The sequence below is a fragment of the Lissotriton helveticus genome, chromosome 8 (assembly GCF_964261635.1).
Source record: "Lissotriton helveticus chromosome 8, aLisHel1.1, whole genome shotgun sequence".
In the NCBI taxonomy this organism is placed as follows: Eukaryota; Metazoa; Chordata; class Amphibia; order Caudata; family Salamandridae; genus Lissotriton; species Lissotriton helveticus.
The window spans coordinates 1,298,931,854-1,298,955,565 of NC_136069.1; the positions used below are offsets into that span (position 1 = coordinate 1,298,931,854).

Sequence of the window (23,712 nt, forward strand, 5' to 3'; positions counted from 1 at the left end):
TAATGAGACTGAAATTTGGTAACCATTGTCGGCAAAAAAGAGGTAAGGCCCACCAATGAACGGACTTGCTTCTGTGTTTTTGGGATGGGGGTGTCTAGGATGGTTTGGATTCGGTCGGGCGTAAGTTTCCTCCCTTCTTTGGACAGGAGATGGCCTAGGTATGTCACTTGAGGCTGGCAGAACTGCAGTTTCTTTTTGGAGACCTTGTGGCCATTCTCCGCAAGAAAGTGCAAGAGTTGGATAGTGGCCGTGATTGCAAGTGGAGTGGTGTCGGCCGCCAAAAGGATATCATCGACATATTGGATCAACACCACTCCATCTGGTAGCTGGACGGCGTCCAGCTGTCTTTTGAGGGCCTGGCTGTAAATGCTGGGACTTTCAGTGTAGCCCTGGGGAGGTCTACAAAATCGGTACGAACGGTTTTTTAAGGTGAAGCCGAAGAGATAACGGCTGTCTGGATGGACGGGGATAGAGAAAAATGCATTCTTGAGATCAATAACGGTGAAGGTGGTGGCAGTGGACGGGATGAGGGTCAGAATGGTGGTGATGTCTGAGACTACGGGGTACTGTGGCACCACCACTTTGTTGACTTCTCGCAGGTCGATGATGAAGCGGTACGCTTTCTCATCTCCCTCACCTTGCTTCTTAACAATGGGTAGGATAGGGCTGTTGCAGACATTACTAACCACTTCCTCTACCACTCCTGCATCTACCAGGGACTGAATAATCGCTACCAATGCCTTCTCGCCTTCGGGCGATATCCGGTACTGTGGGAGTTTCGGGAGTATTGCGTCTGGTCGAACAGTTATGTGCACAGGGTCGATCATCATTCATCCTACATCCGAGTCGTTTCTGGCCCATAGGTACAGGGGTAGGGTGTCGAGCAAGGATGGGTCAGCATCAGTTATAGAGTACATATGTCGTGCGGGCGGGATCTGGACATGCTCGGGTTGTCGTACAGGATGACTCGGACTCCATCTGGGGAACACCTAATAGTAGCTCGGAAATGTTTTAGTAAATCAATACCCATAATGGCGTCAGGGGAGTTGGAGGAGAGCAGAAATGTTGTGTCAGTGGGGTTATTTCCTAGGTCAAAGGAGATAGGTACAGACAGGGGATTAGTGGAGGGCGTTCCATCGAAACCTATCGATGTAATGTGTGAGCCAGACAAGGGTGCCCTTGGAATCAGTCGCTTTGATAATACACTATGTGTCGCTCCAGAGTCTACCAAGAATGGAGACTTTGTACCCAGGACCTTAGCGGTGAAGTAAGGACCTTGCTGGTCAACACAGAGCTCGACTGGATCCCTCCCTTGCCCCTGGCAGTCCTATGCGAAGTCGGGAGTGTTCTCACTGTCAGATAGTTGGTACTGGTTCTGTCGGGGACGGTCAAATGTGTTCGATCTTCCTGGTCTGTCGCTGTTGGTGTCGTTTGTGTACCCCCGCCCCTGCCCTCTAGTCCTGGGGCCATTCATCATGTCCCTTGTTTCTTTATTTTTAATTAGTTCCAGAAGAACCGGACATTGAGACTTCCAATGCCCGAATCCTTTGCAAAATGCACACTGATTATCTTCTATGTCCCTACGTCCAGAGTAGGGAGTGGGTGTGCGGTCCTTTGGGGGTGGATTTCTAGGGGCGATTGATTGGTAGCTCCCCCTGTGTAGTTCTTTCCCGACTGCCACCCCTTGTATCTGGGCTATCATTACCCTTTCTTTCAAATCTTTCTTCTTTCTCTCGATTGCCCTATCATTCTCATCCTTTTGGTGTTCGTAGTACTGGGCCATTTGGAGGATAGCGGCGGGTTTGGAGGCCCCCCAACTACTCTCGCTCGTTTGTAACTTTTGGGAAACCTCTCGTGACAGACCCTTTACGTAGTTTTGCACAAATAGGTGTTGTCCGGTTGCGGTGGTCATGTCTTGGCCACTGTAGTCGGAGAAAACCGTTTCAAATCGGGAGAAGTATTCTGATACGTCTTCCTGGGGTTTCTGACGGCAAGCCGTGACTATTGACCAATCTACCTTTTTCTCTGGGATCAAGGTTTTTAGCTTCTGAACTATTTTGTCCGGAAGTTCCAGTATGTCTTTTATCGGTTTCCTTCCGGGCTCTCGTCGTCTATCTAGCTCACTGAGTTGATTCCAGGTATGTCCGAACAGATCTGTGTGATCGGCTTTCCGGATTTGCTTCCACACGTCAGCCGGCAGACATAACCCGAAAAACAAATCAATGTCTGCTAGAGTCATTATCGTTGAACCCAAGGCTGTGCCTAATTCGGTGTAAAATGCTGTCGGGTTCTTCCTTAAATCAGGCAGGGTTTGCCTAAAGGTTAAAATATCTTGTCGATCCCATGGTTGGTAAACCCAATTGTACACAACCCTCCCTTTTGCATCTGCGTGGTTGATATCGTCGTTTGTTCCCTGACCTCTTGGGGGAACCCAGTAGGGGGCGGCTTCTCTGATAGGCATCATAGTGTTGGCTACTTCTAATGGGGACTCAGCCGTTTCAGGGACTGTGATCTTAACCTCTGGTTTCTGTTCCGTGAGGTGGCGGAAGACTTCAAGCGTTTGCATGAAGAGGTCCGTCACATCGCGCTCAGTCCCATCTCCAACATCGACCTTTCTATATAGAGCCGTCAGCTTAGCAGGACCCTTATTTTGATACCTATCCTCATATGCGTTCAGGGTGTGGTAGCTGAACCGTAAAATGAAATGCCGTCTGTGGCTACCGGCATGTGAATTGTGCATATCCATCGTATATTCTTCGCTCTCCTTCCGTTCTACCAGTGTCTTTGCTATCTTGTCAATCCCATCCCGCTCGTCTTTGCTCAACCTATTTGGTCTGGCTGTTGGCTGCTTGCTAGTCTCGAGTTCATCTGATGTTGTTACCAATGTGGCCGGTGCGAAGGCCGTAAGGGCCGGGGCACTAGCGCTAGGGTCACCCTCGCCCGCACTCAGAACTGGTAGGTGCTGTGCTAGAGGCTGGCAGGGGGCATAAGGAGGGGGCAGGTAGATAATCGGAGGACCTAGCAGTAACTCGTCGTCTGCCCGTTGTTTGGAGGGCATCTCCGGGTAGAGCGTAGAGGGGGTCCTAACAGGGCATTGGCCTGCCAACCCTGATTCTTGCGTTTGTCTAACTTCCTCTCTCCTTCTTATTTCTTCATCTAGTTCCTTAGCGGCCAGGTGGGCTGCCTTTCGTAACTCTTTCCCTATTTTTGCTTCTTCTCTTTTCCTTCGTTGCTCTGCTTCTTTGCGCCACATGCCGATACTATCGAGCATGGTGGGCGTTGCCTTATTTGTTCTAACAGCTGCTTCTAACGTTTTTATTTTATGATCATCAAAGGAACCTATCAGTGGCCACTGACTTTCGGGGTTCTTTTTTGTATATTTATGCCATAACTTACTATAAGCTATAGCGACTAGTCCTTGCTTAGTGAACATGTCCTTATTAGGGGTGCCTTCCAATGGAGCTGGATGGTTCATCTCTAATAAGCGGTCCGGGTTGTACCAACTACCAATCAGTGGGGAGAAGACAGGCATGACAGATTACAACGGGGGACAAAGGTCCGCACTACCTATCTTTCACTATTTGCAAAGACTAGACAGAATATTGCTATTCTACGTTATTTGCAAGCAGAGAACCTCAAAAGAACTATACTCCAAACAATCTATGTTCGGACAATCAATCAGTGGGGAGAAAAATAGGTACGGCAGATTACAATGGGGGACAAAAGTCCGCGTTACCTACCCTTCACTATCCGCAAAGGGAGATAGAATATTCCTATTCCTCCCCGTTTGCAGGCAGCGAATATCTCAAAGAGCGACAAAGCAAATACTAGTATTTCAAACAATCAAACAATTAATCAATTCGGAATTCGTCGTGTGTCACGACCTTACCCGGACCGCATGGACAGTTTCTCGTCTTCCGCCTCCAGCGCCCGATCGTCCTCTACTCTCTGTTGCTACCGCGGCACTCCTGATGGTTCCCAGTCAGGACCGTAGATCACTCGGGAGAGGTCTGTTCGGAACCAGCGAAGTTCGGATGATCGGCTGTCAGACGAGGGTCTATCGGACAGGAGCTCTCCCGATCGTTGCAGTCGTTCACTCTGTCGTCGGGACCTCTCCCACTGGATCCACGTGTCGCTGATGGGCCCCACGCTTGGGACGCCAATTGAGGAAAATCAGAAAAATGGTCAGGCGATTTTAGTCGATGTTTCTTAAGTAATTTTGCCCGGCGTTAAACGCCTCTAATACCATACGAAGTTTATCAAATAAAGAGGCAGGCGCTGGAGACAGGAAGACAGGAAACAAGTTTATTCCGACGGAGCAGAACACATCAGATCGGACAACAAGGTATCGTCTCGAGGTGCTCTCTAACAGCCTCTCTGAGGCCTGGCCTTTTATACACTGGTTTACGACATGTGACCGCTCTTTATTACAATAAAGACATTGTGAAGTAATGGAAAAAGACATCCCCGGTACCCCCCAGTTCCGGCTCATTCCAACACGTGGCTACAGTAGAGGTCCTCACCCCCCATACAATAGGAGGGGGCTATCACGCAGCTGAGTGTTCCGCCGATTCCTTTGGAATGTGCGCGCCTGATCGAATCTCAGGGGGTGGGGAGGTCATGATCAATAGTAGCTCCTTTGAAGAGGGGCGAGTGCATACAGTAGTGGGCAATAAACTGTATCCTCAGGCTAAGGGATGACCAGCGGTCCGTGCAGACAATCGGGCTCAGAGGAAGGGGTCATCAAAGGAGAGATATTCATGAAAGGAAGGATCGGTGTGGACAATCGAGCGTAGAGGAAGGGTTTATCAAAAGAGGGGTATTCATGGAAGGAAAGGAGGTGTTGGTCAGGCGCGGGGTGTGATTCCCAGAGACAGAGTCATGCGGAAGGGGGGTTCATGACTTGTGCATGTGAGAGCGGGGGCAGCCAGGGTGCATGGGGGATGCTTGCAGGGTCAGGGAAGTGCGCTGATGATCAATCGTGAACAGGGAGACCATGGTACCTAAAATGGCTGTCGTGTATGTCCATACGTGAGTCTGAGGAATGGCCAAGATGGCGCAGATGATGTTCAGTTCACGAATTAAAATTCCACACATTTTTCCTTCAAACCCTCCCATGATGCAGGGAGAAGGAATTGTGTGACTTATGCAGGCATTTACTACCGTGTCTATTTCTCCGTAGTACTTTGAACATCCATCCAAGAAGCATATTTGGAATGAGAGCCTGATATATACGCTACCACTCCTTGAGTTTTGAGGGCCTGGCGATACCATCCTACCATCTCCACTAATGGTAGGCTTCTTGTTGAGGGAAGAAACTAGCAGATTTTTTCCAATGTTTTTTGAAACATTATTTACTCTTTAAATGTCTCAATTTTTTTAAAGAAATTGAGTTTCAATAATATTGGTTCCTCTTCAGCACTCTTAATGAACAATTCCAAAATGCATTTAGAATATTTAGCTCTTCACAACTCACACATTTAAAGAAATTCAATTTAGCGGTGGAAATGGCTTTGAGATTCAAGTCTAGTTAATGTAACTAACTGTCTAATAGTGTCTAGCAACAAGACTTGAGGATCAGGTCAGTGAAGCAGAGTAGTTCAAGGCTTACTTAGAGAAGTTTTGTAGGTTAAAAACGCAAGACACAATACCAAATCAATTTTCAGCCAGCCCTTTCACTTTTAAAAGAAAAAAGTGTATAACTCCACACACATCTGAATATTGAATATAAAATTATAAACGTACAGAATGAAAACCAGAGCTCTCTAGCACCTCCCGAACAAGAAATCTGTGTAAAAAGATCTCTCAAAGTTAAACAATGTAAAGGCCCTTCCTATGATGTTTGAAGTAGTTTACCATGGAAAACCCCTTTCCATTTTATTTGTCAAAAAGCATTATGTAAAACCCCTATATACTGCGTTTGTTAGATTTCACAATGGATAACCTCTATTGCAATAATCAAAGAGTGCACGTTGTAAATCCCGTTCATACTGTATTTGTCACTGTGACACACCATGCAAAGCCCAGTTCAACAGCTTTTGATACAGGCTCTAATTTAAGAATGTCTCTATCAGTTATGAGAATTATAACTACGGTAGGTGATTGGGATGATTACTGGTATAGGGTTGTGGGCAGACCAGTCTAATTCGGTGGGAAGAAGACACTAGATTAACAAAGGAGGCACTTCAGTTAGGTCAAAGAAAAGCCCTTTGTAATGTGTCGGCCTGCAGAATAGATTAGTAAAATGCTTCAGTCAAATCAAAGGAGTTTGCCTAAGTTACAGTAGGGTAGGACTTGATATTTCTCATGTATATATTTATGTCACCTAATATATGTTTATAAGGGCTAGTGTTTGATTTAGTGTGATACATTCTGCTAGGTGTTCCATGACATTGAATTTTAGGTTCAGTCGATGATACAGAAAATGTAGGCAAGTGGTGTTGGGGGGGCAAAATAGATTGCCAATTTTTTAAGACACTCGAAAGTGGAGATTTGAACAGAATTGCTATATACTTCAGAGTGTACATTTGGATGACAGCCACACCACACCTTTTTAGATGCCGGTTTATCATATATTTACATTTAAATTCTTAACAACGTCTCTTTTACCTGTAAGTGCTGCAGATGTGTTTGATCCAGCGGACAGTTGTTTTATCTTATACTGATTGGTAAAAAATGTAACCTCCTGAAAACCGGTGGTTTCCTCTGTATGTCCAAGACCCAACTGGCCCTCACTGTTTCCTCCAGCAGCATACACACTTCCACCATCTGCAACCAGAAAACATTTAACATGTAAATTGGAACAGCACTAAAGTTTAGCACACCCCTTTCAAGATATGCTCAATGTTTTATAGTCATTAAGCACGTAAAGCAAAGACCAAACATTAGGCATGAGCGAATTTGTCCAGAATTCATCTAAGTGTACAAATGCATCAGGGCTTACCTGTGAAAATGTGGCCAAATCTCAACTATTCATGGGTTAACTGGGGTCAGGAATCTGATCATGAACATAGTAAAATTCCTGAACCCAAAGAAAAGTATATGATTTTTAAGCAATGCTTGGGTCGAAAGGTACCCATAGCACAGTGTGCTTGGAGCGAAAGTAGCAGTTTCTTTTCAGTCATTTGGGGTTCAAGGTATAGCTAAACACTTTTGTGGTAAACTGAGATTATCTACTAACAGGTTGATCCATTAGCTGTTTAATGCATTGTAGTGAATGAGCTTTACACTTACTTTTGTGTAGCCAAAAACAAAAGGCTTTATCTGTTTTCACTCCAATAACAAATGGAAGTTTCCCACTGTTACAAAAGAACTAAAAATATCCCTAAATGTAAAATATCCATTACCTTATGTACAGGGTACTACTAACGTGTACATTCCCTTGGATGTGAACATTCTCCATTTTCTGGACAGTGTCTAATTAAAAGCTTCAGATTGTTAACCATGTGATTCATAAGTATCAATGTTTAGAACGCCCTTTCTTTTTAAACGTACATCTTTTTATGAAAACAAACACAGCAGCGCAGGCACATACTACAGCCATATATTAGGAAGTGACAGAAGAGACTAGGATGCAAGCAAACAAAGAGAAGAAACGTTTGGCATCACCTCTCAAGAGGACCTGTGTTCCTGTAAATAGTTAATTCGCCAACCACTCAACTTCAGACCAATGTGTCTGAGGCAAAGATGTTTCAAAGTATGAATCCCACTGGTACATAATTAGAAGTGGTGGCTTAGGCTTGTATTCCCATAAAGCCCTATTAAGGGTACACACTGATCTAGTTCTTCGAGTCAGGATTGGAAGGACACCATGGACTGTAATTTCAGGTGGCCAATCAGGGACCGATTACTATGACAGTCAAGCCGCACTTATCAAACTCGTGTGCACCAGGAACTGTCCCCTTTGCACACCAATTCAGATTTGGGGATTCTTGAATACCAAGTAATCATTATCAACATGCGTGTTCCCATCTCAAGGCATCCACGCTCTTTCCATTTCTACTATGGCTTCTTAATGAAGTTTATTGAAGGGCGGCAATCCCACTAGTGGTGCATCCGTATAATAAGTGCTCTTAATAAACCCCTCTTAAGACCTCGACCAATATCTGAACAAAAAGTCATACCACCTACTGACTTCTGACTCCAGGTAATAGTCAGAGGGGAGTAATGTTATTCCTCAGATTCTAATGTTAACTCCTCAATATTTTAAGGACAAATGCCAGCGTGAACTGGATTTATGGTACAAATTTGAGTTGGCAAGGAAACATTTTGTATAGCACATGAAAATACAAGTAAAACTCAACACAGCCCTGTAACGAACAACACTGCTTTCCAGATAATTAGATAATGGTTAATTTTTCACCCGCTTATAAAAATGCTGTTTCAAGTGAGTACACAGCCAGATAATAGGTAGCGTGCTACAAATCAAACTGCACACAAGGTGGGGAAAGGATCAACAACCATACAGTAGGAGGGACAATTTATTTATTTTATTACATTTATAGAGAAGCTTATTTAGTCATCACTAAATTTGAATTAAACCAGGATTACAATTTAAGTAAAAGACTATTCACAGACAAAGAGAGAAGTAGGGAATAGCTAAAATTATTATGTGATCACTATGAAACCATCTAAATATTGCAAAGATGGATGAAAAGTGAATCTCCACAATGAAGGCAAGTCACATTTTGTGTGCCAGGAGTGTGGATGAGCAATATGTAGAAGATAGCATGCTCAGAGGGCCTGAAACAAATAAAAGACACAGGGAAGCAGCTGGAAGTTTACATCATGAATATAAGTTGGAACCACAGAGTGGATGCACTTACCTACAATCAAAGAAAATTGAGCTGACAAAGAGAACAGGAGAAAATGGAGACTGGTAGAAATGTGTGAAGAGGTAGCACCAGGCATTAACCCTCTATGATTAGCTGTCTCCATGTAGTTTGCCACCCACCACTCAGATGTATTCACAATGTTGCAGATTGGATTTCCAGTGCTATATAAACAATTTGTGCAGGTCCTAGGCTTTCCTTTATACAAACCACTGGTTCAATTGATATAAACCAAACTTACAACTCTTAGAAAGTCTTAGGATGTTAAAAAAAAAAGTACAGTGCAGAAGGTTTGAACTCTTAATAATATGGAATCCTTTTGTAACCCTATGTAGCAGGGAAATGAATTACCTACCTGTGTAAACTAAAGTGTGGTTCCTCCCACAAGCAGCAAGTTTCACCTTCTCAGATTTTAGTGCTGTGAATTAAAGAAAAAAAAAATATTTGAAAACACTTGTCTTTCTGAATTCGCAATAAATATTAACAATGGCCTGAGCAATTTTTTACAAACAAGAATTAGTTACAAATATTTAATTTATGTAACCCCTCTTCTCGTCCAAAGCCAAATTAACATTTATAAGACCAGTTTTATGAAGCAGCCTTAAGGAAAAATACATTACTCTTTCACACATGCAGCCAGTTTTTCCAATTAAGCATTTGAACAGCCTATAAACCAATTAGAGAACACAATGCTTCCTCTGTGTCTGCTATGCCACACACTTCCCATGTGTTTAGAGTTCAAACTGCAGAAATTAGTTTTGATATAGTGGAAGAATCAATAGCATTATGCCTAAAACCGGAGTAAGAGTAGGGGGCGCTAAACTTGATTATCCAAAAAAGAGCTGGGGGCGCAGTACGGATCCGTTACAGAAACTCATCTTGGCGAGGGCCTTGCTCTACCATTGCCCGATTTTATTATTTTTCTCTCAGATACAAGGTGAGGCTAATGAATTACTTCCATCTTCCACTGTCATGTAGTTCCTATGAAAAGTATACAGGATCTGAGCGTTTAGACAACATACACTGTAGGATTGGTTTCAGACGAACTCTGATCACCCCCAACAGGGTATGTTGGCCTTCTTGTACCAACCAGCTCACAGTGCCACTAGAATCTCCTCTTACCAAGGAGAGAATAGTTCTTGGCAACCAACGAACATGACAACCCTGATCCCTTAGGACTGTGGAAATAATATACTACCTTTCGCTCAGTCACTCGTGCTTACTTAGTCTGTCTCAGAGAAATACACAGAATAAACAGGCTGGGCATTTTCAATTAGAATATATTGAACAGTGGCATTCTAGTGTAGAATAGATGAGCTGCAACACCGGTTAGACAGTATAATATATAAATGATTAGCAGTACAATAAAGGTAAATGGATGGTATAGCTCTACCAACTTAATACAGTCATGCATACATATGAATATATAAAATACATGATAAAAGATGGGTACTCCTATGATGCCCCCCTAACTAGATGTACCTGAGTGTACCTAGCATGTATGTAGGTGTTAAGCCAAGAATCCATCTAGGATTTAGTCAACCCCAATACCTGAAGAGAGATACTGTGGGACCCTGTCCTGGTCTCGAGTTGGACAACCCACGAGGGATGTTAGACCACTGCGAGCTGGAGTGTCTGCATGCAGGAGCCTCAGGGTCTCTGGTCAATGTGTTGGCCGAGAAGTATTGGTCTCCTCCATCTTATCTTAATGCAGATTTATATAGCCTGAGCTCGACCCGAAGGTATTGGAGTGCTTTACATAAGCACGGTTACGTTACACAAGGACACATTCAGGCATGGGGCGATTAAGTGATTTGCCCAGAATCACAGGATGTGGACGCAACCCCGAGGCTCGAACCTTGATTTCCAGCACCAAAGTCGGCAATCTAGCTGTCAGACCACATCTTCCTCCCTGTGATGCATATATACCCTTAGGTCTCCCCAGGGGTCCTACCTTGCTGTATTACTGTGTCGGCCTAAGGATGACGTTGGGCATGAACTTTGTACATAGATTTTATACAGGAGATGGTAGTCTTGCTGTGCTTCCAAAAATCCTCATGCATAATGTATGAGATTTCAAACTAGGGAAAACCTGCTTTCTGAATGCAGTGTAATATCTAGGTAAAAGGTCAGTCTCTGTAAACCATGACAAGTGTAATGTAGGGAGAGAATATTAGTGAAGGGTATTGAGATTACTGGGGCCTATATTATGATACCTAGAGGGAAAATAACACCAAAGCCATTAACCTGTTTTAAAAAACAGATGACTTTCTAACTATTCATGGTTTTATTATTTTTATTTATTTGCTAAAGAGAATCTATAGTGCAGGTCCGGCCACAACTGCAACAACGTGCTTCATAGATACAATAAGAAACAGTTGACCAAATGAAGATGTCTGGTTCCTGTAGGGAAGAAGTGAGGGATTTTCAAACAAGTTACTTACCTTCGACGATGGTCTCTCTGCTCAATACTCCATCTCACTGAAAATTCCTCATCTTCTGCATTCCGCCAGAGGTGCCAGACTGGATCCAGAAACACTTTTGCAATTGCTAGCACGAGCCGATAGCTGGACTCTGTGGAACCCTGATGCAACCTTGTGCAGCATCCGGAAGGGATGTTGCAGAGCTAAACATAGGCCCCTCCCCTGCACGCTGACATTAGTTGAGAACGGTTTGGGCCTATTTGTGCATAGTCAGCAGGAAGCAGCTTGATTCATATGGCATTGTGAACAAACTTACCCATCACACTTAGGGCATCACACTTATAAAAATTAAAAATAAAAGTGATTGATGGATCGCTTGAATTAACCTCAGCCACTGGCAAATACTCTAAGCCCCAATCCAATTCATCATTGTTTTGCCCACCATGCCATCTCAGAGAGAAACCAGCAATATGTTGTCCTTGAAGGACAGCTGTGTATTGGCTCAAAAGTCAAGCACATCAAGAATATAAGAACACACAATCCAGTCCCCAAGATCTAAGGTGGAGAGAACCTGGGGTAGCAGGAGCATCCTGGATTTTTCCTTCCGCATAAAAACTATAGGCCTATAATCTTCATGAGACCCCCATCTTTCTAGTTTTCCACTTGGGCACTCTCTCTCTCTACTGCTTCTTTGGCCAGAAATGACGGAACCGGTTTGGCAAGGACGGAGGCATGTTCTGACAAAGTCTCAAGGAAAATAATAATGGGGGGGTAGAATTTCACAGGTGTAGCTATGACAAAGTTATGGCCCCACTGCAGCCAAGATTAAACTAGTGCATACGTCCAGTTGAAACACACATCACAACTGGTGATTTAAACAGAGAGGGCTAATCAGGCAAGCACAGAAAGGATGAAATGGCACACAAATAACATTTAACAGGGCCCACAGCAAAGCCTTGCTTGGCCAAAGACAGAGGAAGCAAGAGAGCATGAGAAAGTGTAATCTAAAGCAAATCAACCTGACAGTCCTTGCACCAGGATTGCCCAGCAGCCAGAGTAGATTGGCTTTGCGGTTGAGCAGTGATGGGCCAAAATCATACACATCGCTGTTGCAGGCAGACTGAATGCACTCAGCCGCTTCTACTCATTCTTAATACATGGAGAGGTTGTTGAAGTTTAGGTATAGGACCCCACCCTGATGTTAGGAGCACACACTCAGAACCTTGGACCACGAGATGCATCCCAGGCACTTCTTGTGCAATCAGTATGAGCAAGATCAGTGCCTCCTGACCTTTTTCAGAACTCTGGGAAGCAGTGACCCAGGCAGAAAGGCGAAAATCAGAGTAGAGTCCTATGGAAGTTGGAACACATATGCCTGGGAACCCCGAGATCAAAAATGTAGCGTAAAAGACTTTACAATGAGCGTTCTCAATAGTAGTAAAAAGATCTACCTACGGCATGCCCCACTAGGCAAATACACTTTGCACTACTGCTGAGGGTAGATGTCACTAGTAGTCAGCTAGATGATATCTGCTGAGCTTGTCCCCCTGAAGTTTAGGCATTGCACTGTACGGTTACAAATCATGGAAATCCCCTAAAGATCCAGCGAGAAAAACAGGCTCTGCGCCTCCTGGCACAGCACGTGATCCCACACCACTCTGCTTGTTGCAGTTCCACTTGACGTAAGTGTTATCTATTAGAACTTGCACAAATGTGCCCACTAGGGAAGTCAGAAATAACTTGAATGCCAGCTGGATGGCACCTCGCCACTGCTCCATTGGAGGCCATGCAGGTGGTCTCCCCAGCCCACAGTAAACGCATCCATCAACACCGTGAGCTATGGATGGGATAGAGAAAATGGTTTGAAGTAAGTCAAGTTGATATCCTTTATCCCTTACAGAAAGTTCCAGGCCATCTTCACCCGACTCACAGATGTTGAACGAAAGACAGCTCCGTTGCATATTTGAAGGTGGTGGTTCCACTGTAGAGCCCATTTGTGCCAAGGGGTCTGAGGCACCAGCAGAGTACACAAGGCTAGGAAACCTAGAAGGCTCAGAACCATCCTGGTGGGAACAGGACTGAGCCCAGAATCTCTGGAATGATACTCAGAAAATCCCCGACTCATGGAATGGTTGAACAAGCTTTAAAAAACACGTCAAGAACAGCCCTTATAAGAAGAATCTTTTGCACTGTCTGAATTTGGGGTTTCAGCTTGTTGATGGAGAAACCTAGCGAAGAAAATAGTGGGATGGATATCTGCAGGTGGAAGACAACTCACTGTGGTGAGCCTGCCTTCAACTGTCAGTCGCTGGATAGACATGCACTGGAAATTGAGAAGATTGACCACAACCACAGCCACCACCCTCACAAATACCACCGGTATCGAGATTAGGCCCAAGGGCTGGACAGCAAAGTGGAAAAGTACCTTCCACACTACAAAGAAGAGAAAATGCTAGTGGGTCTGCAGGATGGGTAATAGTAATAATAATAATAATAAGAAGAAGAAGAACAAAATGTATAAGAGCGCGAACAGTTACCCCAGGCAGAGGTGTCCCGGCGCTAAGAAAGAAACATGGGTGCAACCGCTAGACCTGCAGGTGTGGTCCCGTCACTAAGAATCTAGGCTAAAAAGCCACGTTTTCAAGGGTTTCCTAAAAATTGGCTCAGATTTAAACTTCCGCTGAAAGTTGGGCAGCTCATTCCAGAGCTTTGAGGCCACAGTCCCAAAGGATCTATCTCCAATGCGTGCTTTCTTGAACCTAGGGACGCTCAGAAGGGTCAAGGCGTTAGATCTAAGGGGCCTATTTTGTTTGTAGCTGCATAAACGTAGTTTCAGATAATTTGGGCAATTTCCGTGGAGAGAACGGAAAGCAAGAGTAAGTGCCTTGCTTTCCGTTCTCTCCATGCATGCATCTTGTAAGTCCAAATACTCAATCCAGTCTCCAACATGTAAGGGGGAGAGAACCTGGAGTATAGTGAACATCCTGAATTTTTCCTCCACAGCAGGAGATCAAAACTGAAGGCTGAAATCGGCACGAGTCCCCCATCTTTCTAGTTCATCTCTTGCTCTTGGGGGCTCCATCTCTATATTGCTTCTTTGGCCAGAAATGATTGAACCCGTTTGGCAAGTATGGAGGAATGTTCTGACAATGTCACAAGGACAATTATAGCTGGGGGGTTGGAGTGACTGAAAGGCAAACTATGACAAATAACCTGCAAGACCCACTGGTTCGAGGTAACATCATGCAAGTTGGGCAGGTAAAATATACATTCTGCTTCCTATGGCCACAGGTGACTCCTACAAGGAATCGGAGTGGCTTGGTAACGTAAGTGGCAGGAGAAGAGAAAGATATGAGGGCTGGCTTTGGTGGTGGCCCTGCTCTCAGCGACCTTCACCACACCCCCTAAAGCCACAAGCTGCAGAACAAGCCACGGTGGCTGCCTCTGACAACAAGATAATTCCCGGGAGTAACTTCTGAGCTTCTTGTATAGATGCTTGAACTTGTGGGCTGGGAATAGTAAGCCCAAGGATCAGGCCATAGCATGGCTATCCATGAACTGCTGCATAGCTCAACCTGCTTTGTCTACACAGTCAGGAGTTATTAAAAGGCATATCCATAAGGTATGTCTGCACGTTTCTAGAATGAACCCTCTGGAGCAAACACTACACTAATGCTCTTTGTAAGGCCCACACAGATTGTAGAGTTCAAGTGAGTCTGAAAAAGGTACTTTTCCATATCTTGTCTGCCATGAACTGTCTTTGCAGAAGTATGTGGGAACCCTTCAGGGAGGACGGGTAAGTCCTTTCTCACTATATCCCTGAAGGCATGAGTGAATCTCGTGAACAAGCAAACAGCATTCTAAGACCACAAGCATTCAAAGGCAGAAGAGAACACCCTCCTAGCTAGCTGTCTCTCGCCCAGGTGAGAAGTAGGAAAAGAATATAGGTAAACCTTGCTGGCTAAAGGGTACGAACCCTCAGTATACGGACTGTATTGCCATGTTAGATGGCAGTCATATGCCTACTTTTTTCCCTCTTGACAGAAACGAAGTGCTGGATTGTTGGAACGTGGGTTTGTGATAAATAGGATGAGCTGTAAACTGATCCAGAAGACACCTCTATCAACAGTTGCATGGGGGACCCAGCATGTCTGACTCTGGCTTTCAAAAGTGGGATTGCATTGGTATCATCAAATTGGGGTATGTTACATGGGATCGTGTTAAATTCTTCCACTCATTAAATGAGGAGTACCCACTGAATACATCCTAGCTCTACAAATATTTTAAGCTATTCCATGCTTTTCAGACACGCACATCAGATCTGAATTCTCTTCCCAAATGTAACGCTTTTGAAGCTAAACTGACCACACACAGGTTAGAAACTAAGGGCATTTCATAGCTTTAACATTACCCTGGTCATGAATGCTCCAAATCAATATTGAGTTTCAGATCTCAACAGAAGGACCTCAGTCTTTTAGCTAGTGATTACTGGCGGGAACCTCAAAGGGCATCCTTTAAGCTAGCCATATCAGCTATTTTATACTTGATTCAAGTTACATATTTGCATTTATTTTATAACTGGCCTGAATACCTTTGAACGATGGGCAGGCATGCCTCTCCAAACTGCCTTAGAATACAGATGTAAACTTGTGATTCCCTAGATATTGCATGGGGTGTGCAAGTATCCAACAATACTACTTAGCTATCTCACACGAATTGTCGACATTTCTGGGCTGCCATATTATTCTTCCTCCGAAAATAGCACACTTGGAAAACTATGGAAAAACAGGTTTATGCTTGAGGGGAGCATACCCTTATTGGGATATTACTAAATGTTGGAGAGCAACTTCTGCCCATTCCTCCAGGAATGGTTAAGGATTATGGATAGATGTTCTTTGATTAAACATGCAATACAAAATGACAGAGGTCTAACTGCTCACGTATGGGACAATTTGAGGGTTCATGACTGGGGCAGTGTTGCATTTCAGTGACAGATTGTATGACTACTGTGCATTGGATTGTTTATTTTAATGGCCTGACTTATCAAAGACAATATCTGCTCGTGGTATGGGGGTGTCATTATAATTTGTGATTACTCTTGTACACACACTACTCAAGTAATTAACTATCAATAAGATAAAGAATATATTGATTGTAACACTACTATCATAGAATTATAAAATTGCTGTGCATGCATGATAAAAGCACCTACAACCAATCAGGGGGCATAGAATACATAAAGTAAAAATTAAATATATTAAATACCAGCGACATTCCATTTCTGTAAATGCACACAGATATACACATCATTGCACATACTATATATCATATATGTGTTGCTGCAATAACACTTATGTATGTTGCCAATAATTATCTAGAAAACAGAATCTCAAATTGATTTAATCAACAAACGCTGACCTACAACTTAATATTTTCAATGCTTTTATTCCAAGCTAGCCTGTGGTTGATGCAAACAAGTGAAGAGACCGAATTCCACTGGTCAAAAATATATTCTTTAATTATTGTCATCTGAAGTCAAGTATCAGGGCAAGTAACTGCAGTGTTTACGTTCCCTAAATTAAATTTTGAAAAACCATTTTGTTCTTTCTTTTCCTATTCAAGGGAATGACTACCTTACCAACCAATACATCTTTAGTAGTCAAAAACCTTGTGTCGCCCACTGATACAACACCATACCTTTACATTGGATTGTATTTCCCCTGGTATCAGAGTGGTTGTTCTGGCCCTGTGGATTCCAATGAGGGCATCACACAAAAAGCAGAGAAGAACAAAACGTAAAACAAATATTGGCAAAGCCAATAGGTCTTGGCAATTCTAGACTATTGGTATAGTCAATGTCAATGTCTCTTAGTCGTGTGTTCTGGAGTGGAGTGGATGTATGTGGTGTAGAGTTGAAATATGTGTATGTTATTATGCGGCATGGTGCGGAGTGGATTTATGTGGAATGTAATTATGTTGCATGGTTTGGATTTACGTAGAGAGGCATTGTGTGGCATGGAGCGGCATGTAGTGGAGTTGAATTATGTGGCATGATGTTGAATTATATTTTATGGATTAACAATTTGGAGTGAAATTATGTGGGTTTTGTGGAAATGTTTGTGGAATTGTGTGGCGTTGAGTGGAGTTATGTGTAGTGGAATTATGTAGCACGGTGTGCAGTGGAAGTATGTGGATAATAGTTATGTGGTACTGAATGTAGTGGAAGTATGTGGAGTGGGATTGTGTGTCGATTAGTGTAATTATCTGGAGTAGTATTGTGTGTCATGGAGTGGCATGTAGTGGAGTAGAATCATGTGGCGTGGTGTTGAAATATGTGGCATGATGTGGAATTCTGTGGAGTGGATTGTATGTATGTAGTGGAATTATGCGTTGTGGAGTGAAATTCTGTGGCCTGATGTGCAATTATGTGGTGTGGAATGGAATTGCTAAGTGTATTTCTAAGCTATAGTGGATTTCTAAAGCGCAAAGCTAACCGTAGGATTCCCAGCGCTGGCTAAGACATACTGTTGCTTCAGGACAAGTGAACTAACGCAAGGGGGCTATTAATTTGTATATAGGCATGCTTTTAGACTTTTTTCAGAATGGTGATTCATTGTTTAGGCATCTTAAATCTATGGGGAGCATGTACCAAAGTTTGGGGATGAGATTTTAAAAAGACCTACCACCCCATCTGGCCTTGTGAATTCTAGCTATCTTCAAGAAGCAATCCGTAGAGGATCTTAAATCCCTACGGGAAGTAGGGGGTCCAGAGTGCTATTATCATAGTGGTTTCCTTGGCATTAAGCCCTCTTTGTGCCAGGCAGAGCGTTTTAAATGTTATCCTTGCCTCAATGGGGAGCAAGTGCAGAGAAGCAAGAGCACTATTTGCTGAGGCAAAATTTGGACCTTGTATAGGATCCTTGCAGTCGCATTTTGGACTACTTGGAGCCTTTTAGTGACGTTATTGGGGGAGCCTATGTACAGCAAGTTCCCGTAGTCCAACCAAGAGAAAACAAGGGTTTGGACCACAATTCTTATGGACACACTCGGGATAATGTTTAGAATTTTAAGGAGCGTTGGGAGGGTGCCAAAACAAGACAGTAACGTGCATTTTTTGGCCAGTGTATCCATGGAAAGGGCTTGTCCAGCCACATCCCAATGGTTTGGTATGAAGGGGATGGGTGGATTGTCCAAACATTCTAGCCAGTCTATAGGTTGTCGGGGTTAGGTCTGTTCCCCAGAATCATCAGCTCAGTTTTTTCCCTGTTCAGTATAAAGCAGCAGTTTGCCATCCACTTGGATACCGTTCCCAAGCAGGGAGTCAGCTAATTGGACTGTGAGCCTTTTCCAAGGGTGAGGGAGACATCCAATAGTGTGTCGTCAGCACATGATACTATTGACAGTCCAAACTCCTGAACAATGTCTGCCAATTGGAGCACGTACAGGTTCAAATGTGTGGGGCTGAGGGCCGAAGCCTGCAGGACCCCACACTTCAAGGGAAGGACATCAGAGTAGTATGAATTCTCACAAATTTGGGAAGATCTGCCCTTCAAAAAAGAGGTGAGCCAATAAAGAAGTGGATCTTTTTCATTACAGCTTCTGTATGCAAGTGTCTCATGGTCAACCATGTTAAACACTGCACTTAGGTCCAGGAGGATGAGAGCTCCTCCCTGGATCAGCAGCACTGTGCTGTGTATGGCATACCATCTTGGAAGTGTGCAGCAGATGATTTTCTTCAAGGAATGCAGATGGTGTTTGGTTGACCTGTTTCTCTAGCACCTTGCCTATGATTGGGAGCAGGAAGATTGGCCTATAGATCTCTGGATATGTTGGGTCGAGATTATTATTTTTTTTAGAAAGGGTTTGACCACATGTTTCCACTTAGATGGCACTATTACAGTGAATAGGGACACATTAGGGAGTTCCAATATAATGGAGAAGGAGGCTGAAGTTCCTTTTGACAGTGTATGCAGGGTGCAGGGTCAAACAGGGACTCTGATTTTACCTTGCTGAGAAGAGCGGGAAGTTCTTACTCAGTTATAGGGTAGGGAGGAAAAGAGGCAGGCCAATTGGGTATGTGTTGGTCATGCACTTCTCTGATGTGAGGTTAATTGTGTGGAGTTAAATTCTGTAGTATGGAATTGTGTGGCGTTGAGTGATATTATGTTGAGTGAAATTACGTGGAATGGTGTTGAGTGTACTTATGTGGAGAGCTGCTATGTGGCGTGGAGGGGATTTATGTGAAATGTCATTATGTAGTGTGGAGTGTAATTAAGTGAAGTTAAATTATGTGGTGTTGAGAGGTATGTGGAGTGTAATTATGTTGTGTGGTATGGAATTGTGTTTCATGGAGCAAAATTATGGGGTTTGGAGTGGAGTGGAATCAGGTTGCATGGATAGTATTATGTGAAGTGGAATTATGTGGCCTGGACCGGAGTGCAAAGATGTGGAGTAGACTTTGTTGGATTGCAATTATGTGGCATGGAGTGGAATAATGTGCAGATGAATTGTGTGGCATGGAATTATGAGATGTTGAAATGTATTGTGTGTAGTGGAATTATGCAGTGTGGATGAATGCGTTGTGGAATTCTGTGGCACTTAATTGTGGGGCGTTTTGTTGAATTATGTGGAGTTGAATGCTTGTAATCTTCACAGGCCAGCTCAGTGTAGGGCACAGTCTGCACCAGTTGGCTATATTATTCAGTGATCTCTGTGGGGCTTAGATTGCTGCAGGCAGTGCTGATGTAGCAGCCTTAATGGGAGGTGAGACAATGTTGTTTCTCTTTTCTGTCCTCTCACCCCCCGACATTGGCTAAAACTGTACAAATGGCATTGAGCAGCTATTGATGCCTCCCTTGCTGCGCTGGAGTCTTGAGATGACTCCTGCTTTGGGCAGTTGTATTTATAACTGCTTTGAAGTTTCAATGCAGGCTGTGCTGGGAGGAGGGGAGCATTGTGATTAAAGGCAGCTCTTCTCTCTGGCAGTATCATTTCATTTAAAAGTGCATCGGCACGAGGGGCAGAAATAAAGTTATTCAATTCCTCCTGCTAGACCCTGGCAGCAGCAGTTTATCTGCAGTGATGTCCTTTAAATTACGAGTATCTGCAGCATTTAAAACAAGAAACTAAATTAGTCTTTGGTTTCCTGTCCAGAATTGGCGCGAGGCGGGTGGGGATAAAGAAACACGAGCAAGGGCGGTGGTTGAGGAACGGGATACAGAAAGACACACATTACAGAACGATCTGCAGAGGGAAAGAAGCAACAGGGATGGGTGGGTAGGAGTAGACCGAGCAAGTGACTACACGAGCACTCGTGTGGAGAGATGAAAGAAAAAGTAGTTCCTAAAACAGGAGCAGTTGATGGAAACAACTACTTGGTCAATGCTCATCAACTTCATCAACTAGCCTAAGAGCAGATTGAAAATATAAAATTGGTGCATCTTGGATGCAAGGCACACCTGCCAAGTACCTTTATTTTATGCCTACTACTGCCTATAGTACTCCTCGCAATTCTCAAAAGGTCGAAGTGGGGTGACCTGGAAGGTGGGCCCGAAAGAACCTCTACTTTCAGATGTGTTCAACTGTGTTTCTGATTAATCTGGAACCATACAATCAGTGAAGGAAAGCATGTCGCCTTAGGGTTTCATATGATTAACGACAATGTGATTGGTGGACAAGAGGGAGTGACTTCACCAAATATGGCTCTATCTACCTTACACAAGCCCACAAGAACAACAGGACTTTTTTTTAATCACCCAGGGAGAATTCTTTGCACACTGCTCTACTGCAATATCCCTTAGAGCACAATAGTGTGCTGCCACACTGCAGGATTCACATGCTCTTGGCACTGCGTTCAGACCGTCACTTCCAAATGACACATAATATCAAGGAGAGTATGAGAGGAATTTTATAGTAAGGCACTAGTTTTTTCAGAACACTGCAAACTGCAGAACTTAAAAAAACAGAGGAATGATGGGGTGGTCCTTGGTAAATACTCCAAAGGGCGACATTGCTTCTTGTAGAGTATTCTGATAAATAACTCACTGATCGTACTGTTTTCAGATGGGAAACATTTAATAGCACAAACTTCCTTAATTTATGATTTCCCAGGCACAGTAATTTGTTGTTATATAGCATATCGTTATAACAGTACACCGGTGTGAAATGCGGCCTAAACATATGGCACAGCTAGCAAAATTACTGTTCTAAAATCATGTTATTGCTTTAATACAAGGGCTGTGCAGTTCCTAAGGGTTAGGAAGAAAAGTATTTTCAAAAAAGTGCCCACACACACCCTGAAGGATGTCATGCTTCATCATTGGGTCTTGCTCCTCGTCGGGCTGGCGCTGCAATGCCTGACGGGCTCCCGCGAAGGGGTTCTTTTGCGGAGATCTTTTTGGATGAAGCTGTAGGGTGAGTGCAGTGGGTGGGCTTGGTAGTGCGGTGAGTGAGTGAGTTAAAAAAAGGGCTAGGGCCGTCCTAACTAAATGTATTTATTCCCAGGGGGGCACTAACCTAGTTAAAAGTAAACTGCCCCAACTGGATATAATGTTCCTAAAGGGCTAGTGTGGTGCATAGGGTCGACGTGTTTCATGCCAAATTAGCCCCTAACGAATCTGGAGGCACTTCATCAGGATCAAAGGAATGAAAATTGGGTAATTTTAGCACTACTGGACGTCTGGTTCAGTGTTTTTCAAACTACTTACCAGAAGCAGTTAGATGCCTCAGGTTTGAGTGATCCCGAGGTGAAAGACCCCTGAAGATCAGGGCTTGTACTGGCGGGGAAGGCAGAGCACCTCATTGCTCTGATGGCAGGGAGGCAGTGCACCTAGCGGCTGTCCTACCCTTGCTCTAGGCCCCATGATTGCTTTTTAAGTTACATGGAACATAGAGACACACTTTTTTTTGTTTCTTTTTTCCTCTCTCCCATCCTTTACACCTACAATCACAGTATCAATTATGTAAAAGCTTTAAATTAGCATTGTCATTACCAATTTTCATAGGAAGGCTCCACCGATAACCCTGATAACAATTGATAAGTGCAAAAAACATTTCTATTCATTACAAACAATTATGGTAGCTGAAGAGATCTGCTATAAGTTTAGAAGACCAACTGGATCGAGAAAACATGAGCAGTAAAATCCATATGAAATCTTGGTGGGAGGTCAGTCAGTCATTGTCATACAGGAAGTTCGGGCAGTGAGGAGGTACAATCCTGTATGGGACATTTGGAACTTATGTAAAAGAAGGAATAACCCAGTGTAACCTAACATTTGAACCCACTTAATGATATGTAGCACTCTTACTTATTGTATTGCGCCGACACCAGTATATTGTTGCACTGAGAAAAGTATATCGTGATATTGAACTTTTGTATTTATATTATTGTATAATATTATTATGAGCTCTTATGATCTTTTTGTAAGATTGATTAAAGATTTATTAAATTGAATTGATATGCAGTATTACTTAAACTTTTTTTTAAACTTAGTGATTTGCAGTGACATAGTTATAGTTATTCACATTAGCTAGAACCAATGCATCACACTTTCGAGCAATGGAAACTTTTTTTTTTTTTTTTTTTTAGCCCTCTAACTTTCTATCCGCAAAGCACAGTACTTGACTGTTTTCTGCCACGTTATCAACTAGGGCAATGCTTAATTTGAGTGAGTGGCTGATGTTGGGGACCACCAGCACTTATTTGTGGGGACCTGCACGTATTTTTCCGCAACAGACATATACAGCGAGCAAGAGAGGGGCAAATAAAGTGGGAAGATAGAGGAAGAAAAAAAACGGTAACATTGCTACAAAGGGAGAAAGCAGGAGACTGCAAGAGTAGGAATAAGGCACAGGGAGTACCTGCAAGTGGATTCAAGAGACAGGAGGTGGATTCAAGCCTATGCAGCCTTTGTATTTGAGGCACCAACATTTCATAACATTTAATAGCAGCGGCCACAGGCTTCCGAACAGAGCTTCAGGCACCGGTACTCTTTCTTTTACAAATGAAGCAATGAACAAGGCAGTTTTCGAGGCAGTCCATGCCTCTGGAACAGCTCTTGTAGCCAGGAGCATGCATAAATCTATACATTTAAGTTCTGCTCAGTGATTTTCTCAAAAGATTGTAAAGTGAAAGTGTACATCTCTCTGAACTTCATAGGTCATGAGTTATAGTTTTAAATTAGATACTCCAACCCAATATACAGTTATCACAGGACAATCACAGAGCATGTGTTAGAACCCAGCTTGAAACTCATGCCACCTGACGCATTTAAAAGTTGGCCCAGTAAATATCCCATTGATATCGCTTGAAGTTAGATAGTATGTATGTACGAAAATAAATTCAATACAATTTGAGCTTATACTGCTGGAAACTTCATGAAAGTAAGCTAAGGATCTCTCCCATTCATTGTCATGAAATGCTCTCCCCTACTCAGTGTCCTATTTTTCTCTTGTTCTGT

The 23,712-nt window shown here is 43.4% G+C and overlaps 1 protein-coding gene across 3 annotated transcripts in view; it reads right to left on the reverse strand.

Moving 5' to 3' along the window:
* The window catches only part of RPGR (retinitis pigmentosa GTPase regulator), a 430,193-nt gene that overhangs the window by 323,241 nt on the left and 83,240 nt on the right, over nucleotides 1-23,712 (reverse strand). For all 3 annotated transcript variants that reach the window (XM_078658267.1, XM_078658265.1, XM_078658264.1), the window contains exons 4-5: nucleotides 9,187-9,249; nucleotides 6,610-6,768 (exon numbers count right to left, since the gene is read on the reverse strand). In XM_078658267.1, coding sequence (XP_078514393.1) covers nucleotides 6,610-6,768; nucleotides 9,187-9,249 — 222 coding nt within the window. The remainder of the gene's footprint in view (nucleotides 1-6,609; nucleotides 6,769-9,186; nucleotides 9,250-23,712) is intronic.